The sequence below is a fragment of the Delphinapterus leucas genome, chromosome 6, assembly GCF_059928025.1.
Source record: "Delphinapterus leucas isolate spDelLeu-1000000601 "Yukka" chromosome 6, BTC_Dleu_Yukka2, whole genome shotgun sequence".
NCBI classification, from domain to species: Eukaryota; Metazoa; Chordata; class Mammalia; order Artiodactyla; family Monodontidae; genus Delphinapterus; species Delphinapterus leucas.
The window spans coordinates 87,643,783-87,665,275 of NC_143134.1; the positions used below are offsets into that span (position 1 = coordinate 87,643,783).

Sequence of the window (21,493 nt, forward strand, 5' to 3'; positions counted from 1 at the left end):
TTTCACCTTTTAGGAAACTGGTAAAGACACTGATATCTTTAAAATGATACTGTATTTTCCAAACAGTTCTTATGGACCCTGTGTGCAGAAAGTATATTTGTGATGCTTGACAGCACATCTGATTTTGCTGCTTTGGATGGAAAGCCATAATGACTCATTGCCTTCTGCATCTGATATATATTGACATCAAAGTTTCTGTTAAAGTATCTGAAGGAGGCCTTGCTTCCTTCCAGAATAGTTATCATCAAATTCATCAGAAGTAGAGATTAGTTGATTAGAGAGGCAGGTGGAAAACTAAAACTACCTTGGCCACAATTCTACTCTAAGAGATTGTGATATCAGGATGGCTGTTCACAACTGTCTGGTTTTCTCTTTCCTTCCAGGAATGTGGTAGGATTCCAATTCCACATTCCACGGAGCTCGCTGCTCTGACTAAGAAATGCAATCAGTTGCTTTAGGATGCAGTGCATGCTTCACCACGTCCTCTTTCCCTTCTTCCATGACAGTTGCCAGTACTCCAGCCAGTGCCTGCTCTCCTAACCCAGGCCCTGGACCAAGCATGACAAAGCTGTGGAGTAGAGCCTCCCACCCATCCAAGATGGGCATGAGCAAAACCTTTATTGTTTTAAGCTACTGAGATCTGAAGGTTGTTTGTTACCACAACATAATCTAGCTTTTCCTCACTGATACAAGGCCTACGCCGGCCTTCTATCACTAAAGGAAATGCTTCTGCAAGTAGAACCCTGCAGATAATCAAAAAAATTGCAGAACTCTTTTACAAGGTTCTTCAACTCAGGTGACCCTTAAAACTGAAATGTAGATCTGTAATCCTTGTCTTGCTGACATAAACACCACCAGTGATGCAAATCTGATGAAATATCTAACCTTGGCTACTTCATTAGGATAAATTTCTGCATGGGGGATGATGCGCCCTTATTACAAATTATCGTATTACCTCCAAAAGATAACCAATTTATAGAGCTGCTACAAGGAATGTGTACCAATTCTACTACAACGCTGCTGATACTGTATAATTTTTTAAACTATTTTAGCTGGCATATTTTAGTTGTCCAGAGTTTTTTATTTCACATATTTATTCTTGCAGTAATAAGCTTTTAGAAGTTGGCTTTTATTTCATTTATTATCATTTATTCATTCAATATTTATTACATACCTATTATGTGTGAAGTACAAGGAAATGTCCCTGTCCTCTCAGAGCTTACAGTCTAGTGAAATGCACTGATATCCTCTTTTTCGTTTATCCTTCCAAGTTTGAATGTCTTCTTTATAAACATGAATTTTTAAAAGTATTGTATATATCAGCCCCTTTGGGGTTTTTGAATGGTATAGAAATTTTATATACGTATATTCTTTTTTTTTTTTTTTGCGGTACGCGGGCCTCTCACCACTGTGGCCTCTCCCGTTGTGGAGCACAGGCTCCGGACGCGCAGGCTCAGCGGCCATGGCTCACGGGCCCAGCCTCTCCGCGGCACGTGGGATCTTCCCGGACCGGGGCACGAACCTGTGTCCCCTGCATCGGCAGGCTGACTCTCAACCACTGCGCCACCAGGGAAGCCCTATACGTATATTCTTGAAGCTATCAATCATCCATTTACAATTTTTAATTTCTTCAAAAATGAAGACGTTATCCTCCTTCTATATATTGAATAAATGATTTAATCTTTGTCAATTTTTATTATAATTTGATTCAATGTTTATATTTTTATTCCATATAGATTGACTTTGAAACATGATAAAGCAGGGATTCACCTTAAATTGCTGAAATGCTATCCTGTTTCTATAATACCCTATCTTAAACAACCCTTCCTTAACCTCTTTAAACATACATATGGAGTTTTGCATACATATAATTGTCTACGTTGGTACTCTCTAGTCTGTTGTATTAGTTGGTATTCCTTATTGTAGCAAATACTATTTGGGGAATTGTAGGTTTATGGACTAACCCTGATAGTACACATTAAAAAACAACACAGTCACTAGATGCAAAATGAGTAAGTTAATAAGTATGTAATAAAAAATAATAATCATAAAAACTGAGTAATTTGGAGTAGGGAGCTAAGAGTTGTGAAATAGTTGTACTAAAAGTTAATCTTGAAAAATGTATTGCTAGGTCTGTCTTATAGTGAGATTTCCTATAATAGTGGAACACAATTTAGCAGATAGAAAAGAGGACAATTATGAATGTTGAAAAAGAAGGACAAAGAGCTAGAGACAGGAATATAGTAACAGATGGGTTCATGCTGGGAATAAGAAAAATAGAGTGGTACAAATAAATATTCAAAAGCTTGCTGACTGGGACTTCCCTGGTGGTCCACTGGTAAAGAATCTGACTCCCAATGCAAAGGGTTCAATCCCTGGTCAGGGAACTAAGATCTCACGTGCTGCAGGGCAACTAAGCCCACGTGCCACAACTACTGATCTCGCGTGCCTCAACTAGAGAGATTGCGTGCGACAAACTACAGAGCCCATGCACTCTGGAACCCGCGCAACTAGAGAAGAGAAAACCCATGCTCCACGGCTAGAGAGAAGCCCATGCGCCACAATGAAGAGCCCACGCTGCAACTTGCACCGCAATGAAAGATCCCACATGCCGCAACGAACACCCAATGCAGCCAAATAAATAAATATTTAAGAAAAAGCAAAAGAAAGCTTGCTGACTGAAGTCAGAAGTTGGATCAGCTGCGGCAGGGTCCACTGGACAATGCTTTATCAGAATGATACAGAAGACAAAAGCAAGACAAAAGATACTTAAAAGATTGTTTTTTTGGTAGAGGATATACAAAACGTGAACATTATCCTAAGGAGCTGACCTATTTTAAGACATAAATGCAATCTAATTTTTAGTTATGGAGAACAGTATGGAGTTTCCTTAAAAAACTAAATATAGAACTACCATATGACCCAGCAATCCCACTATTGGGCATATACCCTGAGAAAACCATAATTCAAAAACACATATGCACCCCAATTTCATTGCAGCACTATTTACAATAGCCATGGAAGCAACTTAAATGTCCATCGACAGATGAATGGATAAAGAAGATGTGGTACATATATATAATGGAATATTACTCAGCCATAAAAATAAATGAAATTGGGTCATTTGTAACGATATGGATGGACCTAGAGTCTGTCATACAGAGTGAAGTAAGTCAGAAAGAGAAAAATATCGTATATTAATGCATATATGTGGAATCTAGAAAAATGATACAGATGAACATATTTGTAGGGCATATAGAAATGCAGATGTAGAGAACGGACATGTGGACACAGGGAGGAAAGGGGAGGGTGGGATGAATTGGGAGATTAGGTTTAACATGAATACACTACCATGTGTAAAATAGATAGCTAGTGGGAACCTGCTGTACAGCACAGGGAGCTCAGCTCGGTCCCCTGTGATGATCTAGATGATAATCTAGATGGGGGGGTGGGAGGTCCAAGAGGGAAGGGATAGATGTATACACATAGCTCATTCACTTCATTGTACAGCAGAAACTACCAAAACATTGTAAAGCAATTATACTCCAATAAAAAACAAACAAAACAACTACAATGATTTGTCCAAGGCTATAGAATTGGTGTCAGTGGTACTTGTGTTAACCTGCTTTTTCCAAACATCTAAGGCCTTTAAAGCTTCCTGGGCACGTTGCTTTCCTACCTGTACCCACTGGCCAAATAATCCCAGCAGGCTAGTTTCAGATGGCGCTATCCCTGAAAATGACACCATTATCTTTGTTTTATGTGAGGGCTCAAGTTTACTCTTTAGGCATTTCTAGCTAAATGCCTTGTAATTCTGAGCTACAGCATAACCCATAAACTGAAATTGTCGATCATGAAGAAGATTCTCCAAAGAAAATATTAGACTAAGAAAGTAATTATGCTGGAGGAGAGGTGTAGAATATAGTGGATGACAAGCAGGCAGGGGAATAAAAGCAGTCTTATCCTGAAAATTAACTCTGATTTAAGTTTAACACCATGCAAATGCCCAAACTGGCAAACAAAAGACTACAACGGAATCTATTTTGAGGGGTCTTCTACAACATATCGTCCAAATCAATAGGGGCATTTATTCATTTATTTTAAATTTATTTATTTGTTTGTTTTTGGCTGCGTTGGGTTTTCATTGCTGCACACGGGCTTTCTCTAGTTGCGGCGGGCAGGGCTACTCTTTGTTGCAGTGCACGGGCTTCTCATTGTGGTGGCTTCTCTTGTTGCGGAGCACGGGCTCTAGGCATGCAGGCTTCAGTAGTTGTGGCACGCGGGCTCAGTAGTTGTGGCTCATGGGCTCTAGAGCGCAGGCTCAGTAGTTGTGGTGCACGGGCTTAGTTGCTCCGTGGCATGTGGGATCTTCCCGGACCAGGGCTCGAACCCGTGTCCCCTGTATTGGCAGGTGGATTCTTAACCACTGCGCCACCAGGGAATTCCCGGGGCATTTATTTTTATTGACTGTTAAATCTTCCAAATCAATAAGGGTATTAATTTTTATTGAATGCTAAAACATCAACAATTCAGCTCTTCTAGAGCAAAGCCAACCTTTTTAACCATAGTTTCTTTTCCCATAGCTCCAAATACACCCTTGGCTATTTTTGCATTCTTTTCAGAAATCCTTTTTGGAGCTCTGTAATCTCCTCCTCCTGTATCCATGGCCTCAAAGGACTGTCTGAATTTTTATGACACCACCTGCTATACACACAACAAACTCAAACTTTTAGAAGCTTTTTTAAAATAAACAAATAAGGGACTTCCCTGGTGGCGCCGTGGTTAAGACTCTGTGCTCCCAATTCAGGGGGCCCAGGTTCAATCCCTGCTCAGGGAACTAGATCCCACATGCATGCTGCAACTAAGAGTTCACATGCCACAACTAAGGAGCTGGCGAGCCACAACTAAGGAGCCCACGAGCCACAACTAAGATCCAGGGCAACTAAATAAATTAAATAAACAAATATTATTGGTGTTATGAAAATGATAAGTCATATCTGTAGTTGCCACCTCCTTACTCTAACAGTCTCCTCCCAGATAAAAAGGTCATATCTGAATGTGAAATGGCACACGAGTATTGATGGAGTAATTCTTTGGTGACAGTCTCTGCTTTGGAGGCAGGGGTCACAGAGCACTAGGCCCTTGGTGAATCTGGAAATGGAGATGTTGCAGAATTTTCCTGTTTGTGTCTTCCTGAATGGTAATTCAAATATCCAATCACTCCCCACCCCCTTCAGCTCAGTAAGGTTCTGCCAGGGCAGCAGGCAGGCTGTGCTTTGGTGCAAGGGAGTTCACTCCATGTGGAGTGGTTGGCAACACCTATGTCCAAAGGCATTGTTGGTGGAGGTGATGACCTCAGTGATGAGTGATTAAGGAGGGCCAATACCTGCCCAGGGTTGAGGTCATAAGTGGGGCAAGTATATTTCTGGCTCAAGCTTGGCTAGGGCTGGGGTGGGTGGGAGCAGTGATTAACTGCAAATGAGGACAAAAGGACTTTGGGGGATGATGAAAATGTTCTGAAACCAAAAATCATCAAACTGTTTACCACTTAGCATGTGTAAATTTTATATGAAATCAATACACCAATAAAAGTTTTTTAGAACTATATACACAAAGGAAAACTTGCTAGGGTGAAAAAATAATTTCCAAATCTACAGCTCTAATGAGCTCACCACGCCCCTGGCAAAAATTAACTTAATGTTGTTCAGTCTTCAACTTGTCTTGGCAACAGTTTTATTTTCGTGATAAAAACTGTAAAAGAACTATGATCTTATCCATGCAGGAAAAGAAAGCCAAACAAAAAGATTACTTGCAAAGGAAGAATAATCACACTGAACCCAAGCTTCTCCTGTGCAAAAGTAAATGTCATGATAATAGAAGAAAGAAATTTTAATAGGACAAACTGAGCTCTCAGAATTATATGCCAGGCTAAGATGTAGCTCTTGTCAAGGGACTAGAAATATAATCAAGTGTGCTCATTTGATGTTCAAAAGAGTTAGTATATAGTTACAGTTAATTCCTCTGAATAGCAAACTGCATACATTTCAGATGAAGTTTAATTTGTAAACAATATTTTTCCCCAATACTTCATAGAAACACATCTATTGCAAATCTGAGGACTCAAGTTCAATTGCCTTCAGGGACAGGCAAGTAACACAAATGCAGGGAGAAGGTCAGGTGTATTTCCATGGTATGCCAGACTCATCATTTTGGGAGTTTAGTGCTACTCTCGATACTTAGCTTCTGCATCAGGGACACTTCAGGGAATGGTGAGGACTGTGGCAAACTGGAGTGAGTTCCGGAAGATTGACACTTTTCAAGAATGAAAAAACAAAACCTTATTGCTGGGTCTTTTAATTTTTCAAATCAAATTACCTAGATTTTTATATTAAAAAATCTTCAATTTACTCATCTGAAAATAGTCCAGAATCAGTGGCTTTCATGCTGTTTTATGCCATAGAAACCTTTCTTCAAATTAAATTCTCCATAAAACACAAAAATATGAACCAGAGCTAGATTATTTCAAATATCTATGATTCTATGGGATCCTAAATAAGAGTTGACCGAGTAATCTCTTATCTAGCTGGTCAGCATATTTACCTCATGCCAATTTAACTCATTAGGTTAGGTCAAGTTAACATGTATTAAGTGATTATTATGGACCGGACACTGTGCCTTTATGGATGCATGATCCCACCATTGGCAGTCATACATACCTATTTCAGGGCAGGGAAAGCAGAACACCACAGAGGACGTAGAAAACCCTGCTTCTAGAGGAGGAGGGGGAAAACGTCAGCCAAGGGCACATTTCCACTGTGCCTTAAAGGATGGGTTAAGTTTTTCCAAGCCTGAAGAAACACATATAGGTGTGAAAGTACATAGTACCTTCAGGGAAAGTGAGATAGCTGGTACACAAAAGGAAATAGCACCCAGAAATTAGGCATTCGCCTGTTTACTGGTAATTGAGTTATACTAATCAGTCATTTTCTTACCGTATTTGCATGGAGGAGGAGGAAAAACAGGCCTTAGAGTGGGGAGGATGTAAATCCTAGCTTACATGAATAAAACATTTATATAATTATATACTTTAAGTTAGAATCACAAGGATAATCTGTTATTTTAAATTGTTTTCTTTTTGAGTTAATAGATTTTAATCCTAGAAATTAAGATTAGAAATGTTGATGAGAATCAAACCCATGATATTTTGTGTAAAAATATGTACACTTTTGTGTTATAAATATTTATAAAATTTAAGAGGATTTGGCTTATTAAAATAAGATTATCCTTATTGTTCTCTCACATGGTGCAGGATGCAGCATCTCCGTGGGGTTTATTCCTGTGCCGTCCTGTGTTTGTTGCCCTCTCTGTGCGGGCTGCAGTGAGGAGGTACAAAAAGGAAGCAGCCACGCTCTGTTTGCTAGGACTCATTGTTTAACAGAAGTGATTTTGTGGAGAAGCCATTCTCCTCCACTGCAGGAAGGCAGTTGCCTTAAATTCTCTCTATAGAATTCTGAAATGCTTTCCTCAGAGACCAGAAGGGCTCCAGAAGGTCAAAACCTTTCGCCATGACAATATGGTACCTCAGAGGGCAGAGGAAACTCCGAAGTTCCCAAGCAAGAATTGATGTACTCCTAGCATCTACCACCAATTCTGGAAGAGTAAATACTTGAGTTTGTGCCCTGCCATGAGAGTTTTCATTCTGATTTTACCTCTTGAGCCTAGGGGGAGCTGGAAGGTGGGGCTTGTGCTAGGGTTATAGGATGGAATGAGCAAGGCTTCATCCCTCTACAACATCCTGCATGAATTATAGGCTCTGACCCTGTCTTCTCTCAGCTCTTAACTTTGCTGAGACTTGAGAATCCTGAAGGTCTTGGTTCCAGCTCATCTCTCTACCCCCAGGGGCTGGGCCCCCAACCCTTAGGCACAGAATCACCATTCAGAGGAGGGACACATTCATGCTTCTTCCCATCTGGCTTTTCTGCATCCTGCTAGCAGTGGATACACTCTGCTAAGTGCTGAGTCCTATCAGAGGAATAGATTCCTGCCCCCACCTCCTGGTTTGATGGTATGTTAAGCCATCTTGGGTTTCCTTAGGAAACAGTGAGGCGGGGGCATCCCATAGTCCCCCATACCACACCATGAGGAAGCCACAGCACTTCCTGCCCTTACTCTCTCCTCTGTGGTAGGTCAGAAAGTGGGACCACAGAGGTGCCAACTTCTGAGAGAAATGAGGTGTCCAAAACAGAGTTCCCTCCCATCCACTGAGGGCAGCCTCTTTGTCTTTCTGCTTCCCAGTTCTCTCCTCCAAACCCCAAAACTCCCTAGTCCCTGGCTGAACACTAGGATGCCATACCTGTTACCAGGTGATCACCAACTTCAACTTTTTTTTCTGCCCACCTGGGCTCACATGCTGCTACCGACTCCTTAGGCTCTAATAAAAAACCTTGCCATGGCAACTTCCAGAATTCCTTTTTGTCTCCGGCTTTGGCTCTATGTATCAGCCCCTCCCCCCAGCCATGATCCTCCCCAGTTCCTCATTCACCCCCTTAGGTATTTGCCCTGCTCTCTTAATTGTAGAAAAAACATTCTTCTCGTGATACACAGAGTCCCTCCACATTACTGTCACCTTGTCTCTACTTACCACCAGTGAAACGTCTGTGCTTTTAGCCAAGGCCAACCCCTCAACCTGTGACTCACTCCTATTATGTTACTTCTGCACCATAACATTGCTCTAGCAGTTCTCCCTTTCTCTCCTCCATCATCGGTTTATTCCTCTTGACTGGATCTTTTCCATCAACATCCAACATGCTACATCTCCTACCTTTAAAAAGCCCTCTTGATGCTCTCTCATTTTCTGCACCTCTGTGGAACAAACCTCCCTAAAGTAGTTGATTACACTTGCTATCACCAATTGCTCTTCCTCTCTCTCTAATCCACTCCCGTCACGCTTTTACCTCCACTTCTCACCTGAGTCTATTCTTCTCAAGGCCATGAATGATCTTTGTGTTGTTAAATCTAATGATCAACTCTGAGTCCTCATCTTACTTGGAGGATTGGCATCTTTTCATGCAGTTGATCACTTTCTCCTTGAAATACTTTCCTCTCTTGCCTTCCAGTATGCCACACTCTCCTGGTTTTCCTCCTACCTCACTGGCTGCTACTTCTCAGTCTCTGCTTATTGGTTCCTACTTTTTCCTCCAAATTCTTAATGTTGAGGTGTCCCAGAGCCTGTCTTTAGATCTTCCCTTCATTTACAATCATTGCCTTGGTGATCTTATCCAGTCTCATAGTTTTATGTATCTATCTTTCTCCCTTCCTTCCTTCCTTCCTTCCCTCCCTCCCTTTCTTTCTTCCTTCCTTCCTTTCTTCCTTCTTGTCTTTCTTTCTTCTCCTCCTCTTCCTCCTTCATATTCATGTTCATTGTCATCATCATCATCATTCAATCTTTTTTTTTTTTTTTTTTTTTTTTTTGCGGTACGCTGGCCTCTCCCTGTTGTGGCCTCTCCCGTTGCGGAGCACAGGCTCCGGACGCGCAGGCTCAGCGGCCATGGCTCACGGGCCCAGCCGCTCCGCAGCATGTGGGATCCTCCCGGACCGGGGCACAAACCAGTGTCCCCCGCATCGGCAGGCAGACTCTCAACCACTGCGCCACCAGGGAAGCCCTTTTCTACTTTTTGATGGTCTGGGAATGTGTAGCTAATTTCTTGGAGTTATATTGAGGTGTGAGGCCCTTCCTTTTGATGTGAGTTATGTTTAGCTGCTGGACAACTGTCCCTTCCCTCTCTCTCCCTCTTCACCTCTTCAGAAATGGCTTTCAGCTTACCAGGCATAGTTTGTCTATTTCTTGATCGAATACTGCTGTTTGCCTGCAGTGGTTGGTTCCTTTGCTAGGATTTTTTTAATTGAGCTTTGAAATGGCTGTATATTTTAAACTTACCTTTGTCTTATTTTTCGTCCACGCATCTCTTGGTTTGTATTTTTGTCCTGCCTAGGAGCCCGGTTGCTGCCCCAGCACATTTACAATTTGGAAATGTTTAATTGATGGAGGAAGTAGGACCTAGAGCTCAGAATCATAAATGCTGACTTTGACCAGAGAACCTCCTAGTATATCAGCTAGGCCATCTCTTCTTCCTTACTTTGTCTAGTAATTTTCTTTTTCCTATCCATTTTAAGAAGTTCTGCATTTGCTTTTTTAAAAAATGAGGATAGCCGTGTATTCAACTAAATAAGGAAACAAAGAAAAAGTCTTCTATCGTAAGGCTTTGAAGTCCTCAACTTGTCATTTAATTGTTACTAAAGCCCTCCATGGATGCAGAAATGCTGTCTTCAGATAGGGTAGGGGTTGCACCCTGGATCTGCGTGTTTGCTGTTTGAGAGGATGCCCGGATGCCAAACTAGAAAAATCCTGTGAAAGAAGTAAAGGATTTCACAGATGTTAGGAGTTAGGTGTGCAGACCCTAAAAAAATGTTAAAGGTAGAGCTTGTTACATTGGCAAAGAAAAAGGTTTTACCAGAAGTAGATGAATTATATACCTGAGGACATTTTTGTCCCTGAAATCTTAGAATAATAAGGCTCTGGTTTTCTTTCTTTTTTTTTTTTTTTTTTTTTTGCGGTACGTGGGCCTCTCACTGCTGTGGCCTCTCCCGTTGCGGAGCACAGGCTCTGGACACGCAGGCCCAGCGGCCATGGCTCACGGGCCCAGCCACTCCACGGCATGTGGGATCCTCCCGGACTGGGGCACGAACCCGCGTCCCCTGCATCGGCAGGCGGACTCTCGATCACTGCGCCACCAGGGAAGCCCATCATTCGATCTTAATCTATCTTTCTATCTAGTCTTCTACAGCCAGGACCTTCCCTGAGGACCATCAAACTTCTGTGCTGAGAACAGACTGTTGGAAGTATGGTCTCAGGCAGAAGCTGGGAGATTAGTTATGATGCTACTGCAGTAATCATAGCAGCAGAGTGAGCGAGAGACATCGTCATGTTCCAAATTCATTTCAGAAGGTAGAGACAACAGGATGGACTGGATATGGACAGTTAGGGAAACAATATCAAGGATGACACCAATGCTTTTGTCCTGAACAACTAGAAAGGTGGAGCTGCCATTAAGTGATGTTGTGAAGACTGCGACTGGAGCATATTTCCTATGTGCAATCAGATGATGGCTTGGAGCAGGGAATCAGGAGTTCACTGTTCTGTAGTTTGAGGTGAATATTGGACATTCAAGCATATGTGTTGATTAGACAGTTTGGGCATGTGAGACTATCCCATGCCATCATGAGCTCCATTGTGCAAGTCCTGTGTCTTTGTCATATTAGCTATGGTCCCTTGCATATAGTAAGTATTTTAACTGAGTGTAAGATATTTCTCAAAATTATTTTTTAAATTCTTTTTGGTCCAGTTTTGAGATATAATTGACATACAGCACTGTATAAGTTTAAGGTGTACAGCATAATCAAGGTTATTTTTATTGTGACCTGAGGTCAGTACCCCAGTAATCGTGTGTCAGCATTCCCTATTCCATAGCACTCATCACACTAATGTAATGACTTGTCTGCTTCCTAAGCCCAGACTTTCAATTCAAGTACTATTAAGGTATTATTATGCCACCACTATCCTAAGCCCTGGGGATATGAGACACTATTGTATTATTTAGGCAAGAATGGATGAGTAATCTAACAAGCAGAGGCAGTAAACACAGAAAAAAGGGGGCAAAGTTGAGATATATCAACATTAGAACACAGTCACTGACTTCATGTTTGAGCTGAGCAAAAACACAGATTTATAGTTATACCAATTCCTGACACTGGAAAACAGTTTTGTGGGGTTGAGGGTGAGTATTCAGAAATTTTAAATTAATATGCATTGCCTTTGAAAACAAGGCTCAACTCACTGCTCTTCATCACACTATGGACAACAGACCAAAACGCAGTTTATTCATCTCCATCCCCTAAAAGCACTTGGGTATTGGGTTGGCTTCCTCGCTCAAGGTTCTTTAGAGTGCATAGCTAACCAGCCTTTTCTCTTATCATGCCCTCTTCAGGAACATGTCAACTTCTACCCCAGGTATTCAGACCTCCATCTACATGCTCTCCCTCCCTGCTTCTCTCCCTGCCTACCCTTGGGAGTGGGGACCAGCCCCTCTCCATGTTCTACTGTGATCTTCATTCCCAGTGTCATTCAGTCCATGCAGCTGATAGACAGTGGAAGTGGGACAGAGGCAAGAGAGCTACAGCAGCCTCCCAAGTGAGTTCTCCAGAAAGATCTAACCAATAACCAACAGGGAGCAGAGAGGGGAGATTCTATCATTTGCTTTTGACTGTTGTCATATTACCTATAGGCTGTTGATAAACACAAAGCACCTGCTCAAGGGTGGAACACTGGCACTCTCGTAAAAACCTCCCTTCCAGAGTGCGGGCACATATAGAAGTCATCAGTGAATTTTGCCTGTGAGATTCCTGGCCACTCCTCCTTGACAATTCTAGCCTTATGTCCACATTGCTCCTCTGGGCCGAAGGACACCATGATAAAATTCAATCCTGACCTTTACCTTCAATGTACCTTAGACAAGGGCCTTCCTTCTCTGTTCAAGTCCCTTTATCCGTAGTCCGGGGTGGGGGTGGGGTGGAATGCTACCCAGCTTAAGTGTGGGTTAAAGCCCCTTCCCTAGATAGGAGGGACATTTACCTCCCTTATGCCTTCCCTGAACACACCGCAGTGGAGAGAAGGAGCAGACGCACACCACTCTACTTAGAGATATACAGTGTATTTTTGTATAATGAAAATGACAGTAGCAGTCCTCTTCAAGGAATGCTGACGTTGGAGAGACTACAAAGTCTCTTGACTGAGCTGGGTCTTCTTGAGCAGACCAGTGCTTCCCTCCGAGGTGAGAGTTGGGAATTAGGGTGGGTTCCCTGGTTGGGTGACACAAGCCACTCAAGGACAGTGCCGAGGGCGGCGGCAGGGGATGCCCGGGACTGAGGCAGAGTGGAGTTGATGGGAGCGGGGGCGGTGCCGGAGCTTACTGTCTGGGGAGCGGGGCACATCCAAGAACGCCAAGCCCATCTGCTTCCCAGTGGGCGCAAATTGGGCCTTAGGGTCCCCTCTTGTCTTCTCCGTCTTAGTTTGCCCCTTGGGACTTTTGGCTGAAGCCAGGCTCTTTCCCACATTTTCTTTTCTGGTGTTGGCCACTTTCTCAGATGTGGAGGACATGGATTCCTCATGCCCTTTGCCTTTTGTCTTGGGGTTAATAAAGTGCAGAAAAGATTTCATCTTATTTCTCCAGCCAGATTCTGGAAAGCTGGGCCTCTTGTGAGTACGGCCTTGCATCACCTGCCCCTGAAAAACCTGACCTTGTAAAGTTTGGCCCTGCAACGGCTTACCCGGAGTGAGCTGGCCTAGGAAAGGCTGGCCCTGTGACACCTGGGGCACCACAGGCTGGGCATTCTCAGGAACCCTTGCTGGTTTGAGGATGACATTGAGCTTGGCTTGACTCTCTTGCAGGTCATTCTTCTCAGAGTCTTTCCCCCCAGGGACTCCAGGAGGTAGCTCTGGGGGTTTAAGCTGAGGGCGATGCTGCGGACTGTGTTGACAGGGAGCATCAGGGTGAAAGCGATGTCTCCGTCTCCAGGGGCTGCAGGGTGTTCCATTCAGAAGCATCCCTTCTGGCCTCTGGGCTTCAGCAGAGTGGCTTTTCTCTCTTGTGGAGGAGACTGCAAACCCGGCATCCCCTTCTCTGTGGTCCCCGGCCGATTTGGGTTTGCCTGGCTCCTCTCTCTTTTCTGCCAGTGTGGGTACTTGGGCTGAGTCCTTGCTCTTGTCAGGGCTTTGGGGCTCAGGGCTCCAGGGCTCCTTCAGGTTGTGGTTGTTCACACTGGCCTCCAGCTGACCACAAAGCACCTGGGCCTCTGTCAGGTCCCCACTGGGTTGCGAGATATTGGAGGCCCAGTGGACAGAACCGTGGGATACTGCACTGGAACTGGGTTGCTTCTGTTTCTGATACACTGCCTTCAACTCAGTGGCCAGCTGTTCTTTGGAATAGAGGCATTCTGGATCTGGGGCATGTGGCATATCTCGTGGGATACGGAGTTCCTGGAGCAGTGTGTTTCCTTGGTTGTTTAGACTCCCAAGAGACTCCTGTGTGCATATGTTCTCGGAGGCTGCTACACTTTGTTTCCTGGACTTCCTTGCCGTTATGGGAATTCCCAGTTGTATCTCTAGCATCTTCTTTCTCAGATGGAAATTTAGTTTGGCCAATTTTTGTTCTCCAAGTGAGGAGGGCCTCGCAGGCTCTGTCTGACTTTCTAGAGGCACCATCTCAATTACTTCTTCCACCTGCACTTCAGCCTGGAATTCATCTGCAATGTCTGCACAAGCCTTGTTGGCATCTTGAAAGACTGACCCAGGACTTAGACCCTGCTCTTCAGGTGAGGTCATCTGAGTCAGAGGTTCTGTTGGGAATTCGATAGGCCCAGGTACCATCTCTGTGATCATAGCTTGGGAAGTGATTGCTGGGGCCATGACCCTAGAGAGAGCCACATAATAAAGAGCCGGCAGCCCTGACAAGAAGGCCAGATACTTGTGCCGTAAAGTTGTCTCCAGTTTCTCAATGGCTCCCTCGGACAGGGCTCGGGGCAGCTTAGGATGTTCAATGACAGCATCTGGTGAGGTTTGTTGCTGTTGATCAAGGGCCGTCGGCATCCAGGGTATAATTTTCTGTTGTAGGTCCGGGACACTTGCTGCCTGTAGCTCCAGGGGCTTGCTTTCTGGGATGCAGGTGAAGGGAGCCACTTCCAGGCCCCCAGGAATTATGCACTCCCAAGAGCTATATACACAGGCAGGGACATTGCCCTGGTGAATCTGCCCACATTTGGAGTCGATATGGCTCTGCAATATTGCCTTGGCCTGGTCAAACAAGTGTGGCATGGGGACTGTCACTGGGTCCACAATGGGTGAGAGTGGGTCATCAGCCCCAGCGGCCTCTAGAGATGGAGGCCAGGGGCCATTCACACTGTCTAGGGATGTGCTGCTCCGGGACACAGTCTGCTGATTAGTGGGGGACAGGAGCAATTGAATGGACTGTTGGATCTTCTGCAGCAGGCCCCAGCAGTGGTGAATCAACTGTCTCTGGTGGCGGAATTCCAGCTGTCTCCTGGCATGCTGCTGTGGGAAGAGTAGTTCTCGTGTGAGGACTGAGATGGGATGCCCTGGCCAGGAAGTTTTCACAGTCTCAGAAGACTGGGCTTTGTCACAGGGCTTATACTGCACAGGGCTCTGGGTGTGTTGATCTCTCTGGGAAACATCTGGCCAGTCCCAATGAAGCTGGAGCTGCCTCTGCAGCAGGTGCCACTCCAAGGCTTCATACTCATCCAGGGTCAGAAATGGGACACTGATCTGAGCTTGTTGGTTGTCAGATGGAGTAACCCAATTTTGAGAAGACAGAAAAGGGGGTGGAGCTGACTGGGGTGGAGCTTTAGGCAGCAGAGGGAGGAAGGAGAGTTCCTTGAAGAGAAAAGGATCCCTCAAGCGGGGCTTGGACATGCTCTCATTCATGGAGAGGCCTTGAGAACCCAAGAAGGCATCAACCAGGGACTCACTGTGCAGAGAAGGAAGACCACAGAATAGCTGGCTATATTTTGGCTGCACATGGCCCACTGAGTCATTAGCCTGCTGCCCAGGCATTAGATAAAGGCCACTTAATTCTTTAAGGGCTGAAGAGGGCAAGGCAAGAGCCATATGGTTTGGGATTTGCTGGTAGCAGTGTATTTGTTCTGGGTCCATGATGGACCATTCAGAAACCCAGAAGGCCTGGGTAGGCTGGCCAGCCATACATGGACCCAAGTTCTGGTATGAAATGGTCCCAAATCTCTCAACAGAGAACTGAGAAGTATCATTCTGAATGAAAGAAACTGGTTGCTTATATACACGTTGGTAAAATAATGGTGGATTTGGCATAAGCTGCCTCAGAGACTCTTCCACACGTCTGGGGAGCCCCCACCTCTGGAAATGCATCCATTTTTTTACATGTAGCTCAAGCCGCCTCAGGACTTCAGGACTCAGGAATGGCAGGTGGGCAGGGAGGACAGTGACCATCTGCAAGGCCACAGGATGTGTCAGGGTAGTAACTGCTCGGTTCAGAGTCAGCAGAGACACCTGGGAATTTAAGGGCTGATGGCCTTGGTTCCCACAGACAAGGTTGAGGTTGCTCTGCATCATCTCCTGCAGCTTTACTGAAACCCCAGGTTCCTCAATCCTTAAAGAAAACATAGTCTCTGGGCCCCTGGGCACCTCTGGCACTTGAAATCCCTGCCTTAGCATGAGGTATTCAGCCCAGAAATCATGGATGCTGGCTGCACCAGTTGACTGGGCAGCTGACTGGGTTAAGGATTTCTGTGACACTGTGAGGGTTGCAGATGGAAGTGAAAGGTCTTTGGAGTGTGGGCCATGCTCCAGACTCTGTTCAAAAGACACTTTAGACGTGGACAAAACCTCTAGGCAAGAGGAGCCCTGCAATGGCCCCCCTGAAGTGGGGGAGATCAGAGTGTTCTCACCCACCACCAGCTGCTGAATCTCCAGAGCCACAGCGTTGCAGGTTTCGCAGCAGGGATCTGCACACAGGATCTGCCGCACGCTTCCCTCCTGAGGAAGCCAGCCCTGGCTGGGAAGGGAAACATGGCAACCGTTTGTTACTGATGGAATGACATCTGCCTCTTTTCAAGGGTGTGGCCTGGAGATTGACACTGCTCCCCTTAGCCCTGTAAACTCTGAGGCCTGCATCCACTGGGTGTTTACTCATCTACTTTTCTTCCCAGGGAAATGTCACTTGGCAAGTTATGGTGTGCTGGACTGAGAGCCTGGGGCTTGTTGGGCAAAGTCTCAGACAACTGAAGGGAACGCAGGGCCTTGAGAGCCTGGGAGGTGGGTGAGTTCTCTGCTGACCTGTGCTGAGTAGCTGAACTAGGAGAAGGCAACCAGGCAGATGGGGGAGCCAATGGTTAGCTGATGGCGCAGCACCAGGAACATCACCAGATAGAACCTGGAGTCAGCCTCGTTTGGGGCTACGGAGGTCCTTGTGGGAACTCTGCATTCTGGGGATTACAGGGCATACACAACATCTCTTGGAAGACAATCCCTATTCTCTAGAGATCTCAAGAGGGGGACAATATGACAAGCTCCTGCCTGAGGGCTGTCCCAGGAACTGGCCTCCCTGAAGACAAAACCAGAGGAGGTACGTCAGCAGGGTCCAGGGGTCTGCCCTTGAAAGGGTCTAGCTGTAAAGAGAATATGAAAATGATGACTGATTTATGCACTTAATTAATTATCTATCCTCCTAACTTGTCTTGTGGTTGAGTGAAAACCCATGTAGTTTTAATCCTGCACTAGTCAAATCCTGAATTCCAGGACCTTTGTGAGCCTAGCCCAGAGCAGAACTGCAGGACTCCTGTCTCCTGAGACATCTGATCCCACCCTCTCCTCTGGGAACCCCCAACCAGTGTCCAGGCTCCACTGTGTCTGGCTACGTCCCAGCCATTATGCTCCTCCCCAACCCTGCCCCAGGCCAAGCGGAGAAATGATCACAGGCCAGGCTGGGAGTTGGGAGACTGCAAAGAGCAAGAGATCACCTTCTCATGACAGAGAGCAGCTCCCACGGCTTCTCAGCTTCTTCCCGGGAAAATCTCCTAGCTGAGAAACCAGGAGACAGTGTTACATGGAACAGGAGAGGATTCAGGGACATCCTACAGGAAGCTGGAGACCTTTGGATGACAGGAGACGGCAAACCCCAATAGCCAGTGCTCTGAGGCACGTCTGCCTACAACTTAACCAGGTATGATGTGCTCTCCTGGACCTAATCTCCTTTGACCTTCACAACCACACTGTGAGTGAGACAGCATCATCATGCCCATTTTATAGATAACAAGACTGAGAGCTGAAGTGACATCCACTGGGTCATAAAACTAGTAAATGACACAGTTAAGGACAGAGCCCTTACTTCCTCACTCCCCTACTTCCTCTTCACTCCCAGGGGTAAGGTGGAGAATTCTGGAACATTCCCAGGCTCTGATTTCCCACCCAAAAAAGTCTTCTGGGAGAATCTGTCAACTTGGGGAAATTGGGCCTTCAGTGGTTAGAGCACCTGGTGCCTGGCACCAGGGGTCATTGAGGGACAGGGTTCATGGGAGCTTCACCCGCAGTAGAGAGAAGTCAGAGCAGAGACTGGGACATTACCTCTTGATGCTGCATCTCTAGCCCTTTGTCTGACTTTTCGGTGACGCTTAAAGACAAAAGAGTTAGAGTATGAAGTTGGGACACCATTTTCTTTTTCATGTCCAAACTGAGACAAAGCTAATATACAGTTCCCAATCCCTTGTAATTTATCTGTATTTTATTAACTTTCCTAACTTTCCATACTCTATTTTTTCACCCCAATATTTCCCTTCTCTTCTTACTTCTGATTCATTTTGAGGTTCTTTCATCCTCAATACCTCCCATTTTTTTCCTAAGAGAAGTTGGGTATCATGCTTATGATGAAACAAGAGAAAAGGTGGAACAGAATAAAAGGTGTGTAGGTCTAATAATCAAAGAACTTCAATTTACAAATGCCTTAATGGAACACAAACTAGAAAAATCTCCCATAATGGGAGGTCTTCTAAGATCCAGTGAGGCACATTCCATTTCATCCAAGTCTCAACCCAAGTCAGAGAGAGACGTTCTTGAGTTTTCAATTAGAATACATTGCAGGGATAGCCTGGTAAGAAATTATTTGTAGGCTCTGAGAAGGGAAATACCTTATAAGAGTAACTAACGGATGGTAAAAAAAAAAAAATCAAGGGGAGGGAGGGGAAAAGGAAGGATAAAAGGAGAGACACTGAGAGCTTAAAAGCTTCTTATCTGAGGCTTAATTAGTTCAGTCATGGTCATAGTGTTTCCCTACCTGGCAGCAGCTCCTTTGATGTTCCGATGTTAATCCATGGTAACGCTTTTTCACTTGCCAGACAATTAGGATAATAATGAAGATGGAGCCATAGGTATATAAGGGAAACCCCAAATCCCACAGAACAAAAGTCGGGCTCAACATGATCTAAACCTCATTAGCACAAGGAGACCAACCATCCCTATATGTAGGCATTCAGAGTCCTGGCGCCTAGTGACTTCCAATGCTACACTTTGTTGTCTCCGCCTCACAGACAACGGAACCAGGCCACCAGACTGCATCACAAAGCTCTCCTGTTTCACAAGGCAGCTGTGGTGTCAAAGACCTCTACCTGTCTAGAGAAGTGAATGTGGTGATTCCGTTTGCAGATGAGGGTGTCTGCTTGTCTGCAAGGACTGAAGGTGCCTCTCACAGTCACTGTCTGTTCTCCCACTTTGTCTCCACTCTCCACACCCTCCACCAGCCTGATGGCCAGAGTCTGGTTATGGCGTGGAAATGGAGAGCTTTGATGTTACAGGCAGTGGATGATGGGAAATCAGAGGTGCATGAAGGGACCACGGCAAGGCCACGGTGGTAGCATCTTTAAATGATGTTGTGGGAGTCAGAAAGGAATGCCTCCCAGACTGTGTGGCCTCAAGCTTGCAGATGAGTGAGAAGAGACTGTAAACACTGCCTTCCATTGAGACTCATTAATGAGACTTCCTTACACAGCTCTTTTTTTTTTTTGAATTTTATTTATTTATTTATTTTTACAGCAGATTCTTTTTTTTTTAATTTATTTAGTTATATTTATTTTTGGCTATGTTGGGTCTTCGTTGCTGCACGTGGGCTTTTCTCTAGTTACGGTGAGCAGGGGCTCCTCTTCGTTGTGGTGCGTGGGCTTCGCACTGTGGTGGTTTCTCTTGTTGCCGAGCACGGGCTCTAGGTGCCCGGGCTTCAGGAGTTGTGGCTCATGGGCTCTGGAGCGCAGGCTCAGTAGTTGTGGCACACAGGCTTAGCTGCTCCGCAGCATGTGGGATCTTCCCGGACCAGGGCTCGAACCCGTGTCCCCTGCTTTGGCAGGCGGATTCTCAACCACTGCACCCCTAGAGGAGTCCCCGCAGGTGTCTTCATTGGTTATTTCTACCAAACATTGGAAGAAATAATACCAATTCTCCACAAACTCTTTTGTAAAATTGAAGAGGAGGGACTGTTTCCCAACCTGTTCCATAAGGCCAGCACTACCTTGATGCCAAAACCAGACAGAGACATTACAAGGAAAAAAAAAAAAAAGTACAAATATTCCTCATAAGCATAGATGCAAATCTAAGCAAAATTTTACAAATTGAAACAAAAAATTATGAAGAGGATAATAAACCATGACCATGTGGGGTTATCACAGGAATGCAAGGTTGGTTTAACATTTGAAAATCATCATACTGATGTAATTCATCATATTAACAAACTAAAAAGAAACAATATGATCATTTCAACAGTGTAGAAAAAACGTTTGACAAAATCCAACATGCATTCCTAATTTTTTACATCTCAGCAAACTAGGAAAGGAATTCCTCCACCTGATAAAGGAAATCTAAGAAAATCCCATTGCTAAGGTCATACTTAATGGTGACAGACTAGATCAGTGGTCCCCACCTTTTGGGCAGCAGGGACTGGTTTCGTGGAAGATAATTTTTCCACGGACGGGGTGGGGGGGGGGATGGTTCACGTGGTGATGAGAGCAATGTGGAGCGATGGAGAGCGGCAGATGAAGCTTCGCTCACTCGCCCACCGCTCGCCTCCTGCTGTGCAGCCCAGTTCCCAGTTCCCCTGGACTAGATGCTTATCCTCTAAGATTAGGAACAATACAAGGATATCTACTTTTAGAACTTCTATTCAACATTGTACTGAAGGTCCTAGCAAACGCTATGAAGTAAGGAAAAGAAATGAAACGCATCCAGGTTGGAAAGAAAGAAGGAAAACTGCCTTTATTCACAAATGACATGATTGTCTACACAGAAAATCCTGTGGAATCTGAAAAAAAAAAGCTATTAGAACTATAAGTGAATTTAGCAAGGTTGTATGATATAAAGCTGATATACAGATACAACTGTATTTCTGTATACTGGTAATGAACAGATAGAAATTGAAATTTGAAAAAATCAATACCATTGAAAATATCATAAAGACATGAAATAGGGATAAATCTAGCAAAAATGTAAGAACAATGCACTGCATCTTTAAAACACTGCTGAGAGAAATTAAAGAACTCAAAAAATAGATATAACTTGTCCATGAGTCAGAAGACTCAATATTATTATGATGTCACCTCTCTCTAATTGATTTAGATATAAAAGTCAGTCCCAATAAAAATCCCAGCAATTTTTTGAGAAATTGACAAGCTCATTCTAAAATTCATGTGGAAATACACAGAACTCAGAATAGTCAAAACAACTTTACAAAAGAACAAAGTTTGAGGATTAATACTAAGTGTTATATACTAAGTCACCTATTATAAAGCTACAGCAATCAAGACAGTGTGGTATTGGCATAAAAATAGACAAACGGATCAATGGAACAGAATA

General features: G+C 44.5%; 1 protein-coding gene across 1 annotated transcript; it reads right to left on the minus strand.

The window, feature by feature from the left end:
- Window positions 1-12,579: 12,579 nt before the first annotated feature.
- On the minus strand, window positions 12,580-19,420 carry LOC111188092 (protein SPATA31F1-like). Its single transcript, XM_022600277.2, is given in 4 exon segments — window positions 12,580-16,658; window positions 17,623-17,683; window positions 18,227-18,272; window positions 18,933-19,420. Coding segments are annotated over 4 exon segments (4,008 nt in total). The 5' UTR covers window positions 19,077-19,420; the 3' UTR covers window positions 12,580-12,901.
- Window positions 19,421-21,493: the final 2,073 nt, after the last annotated feature.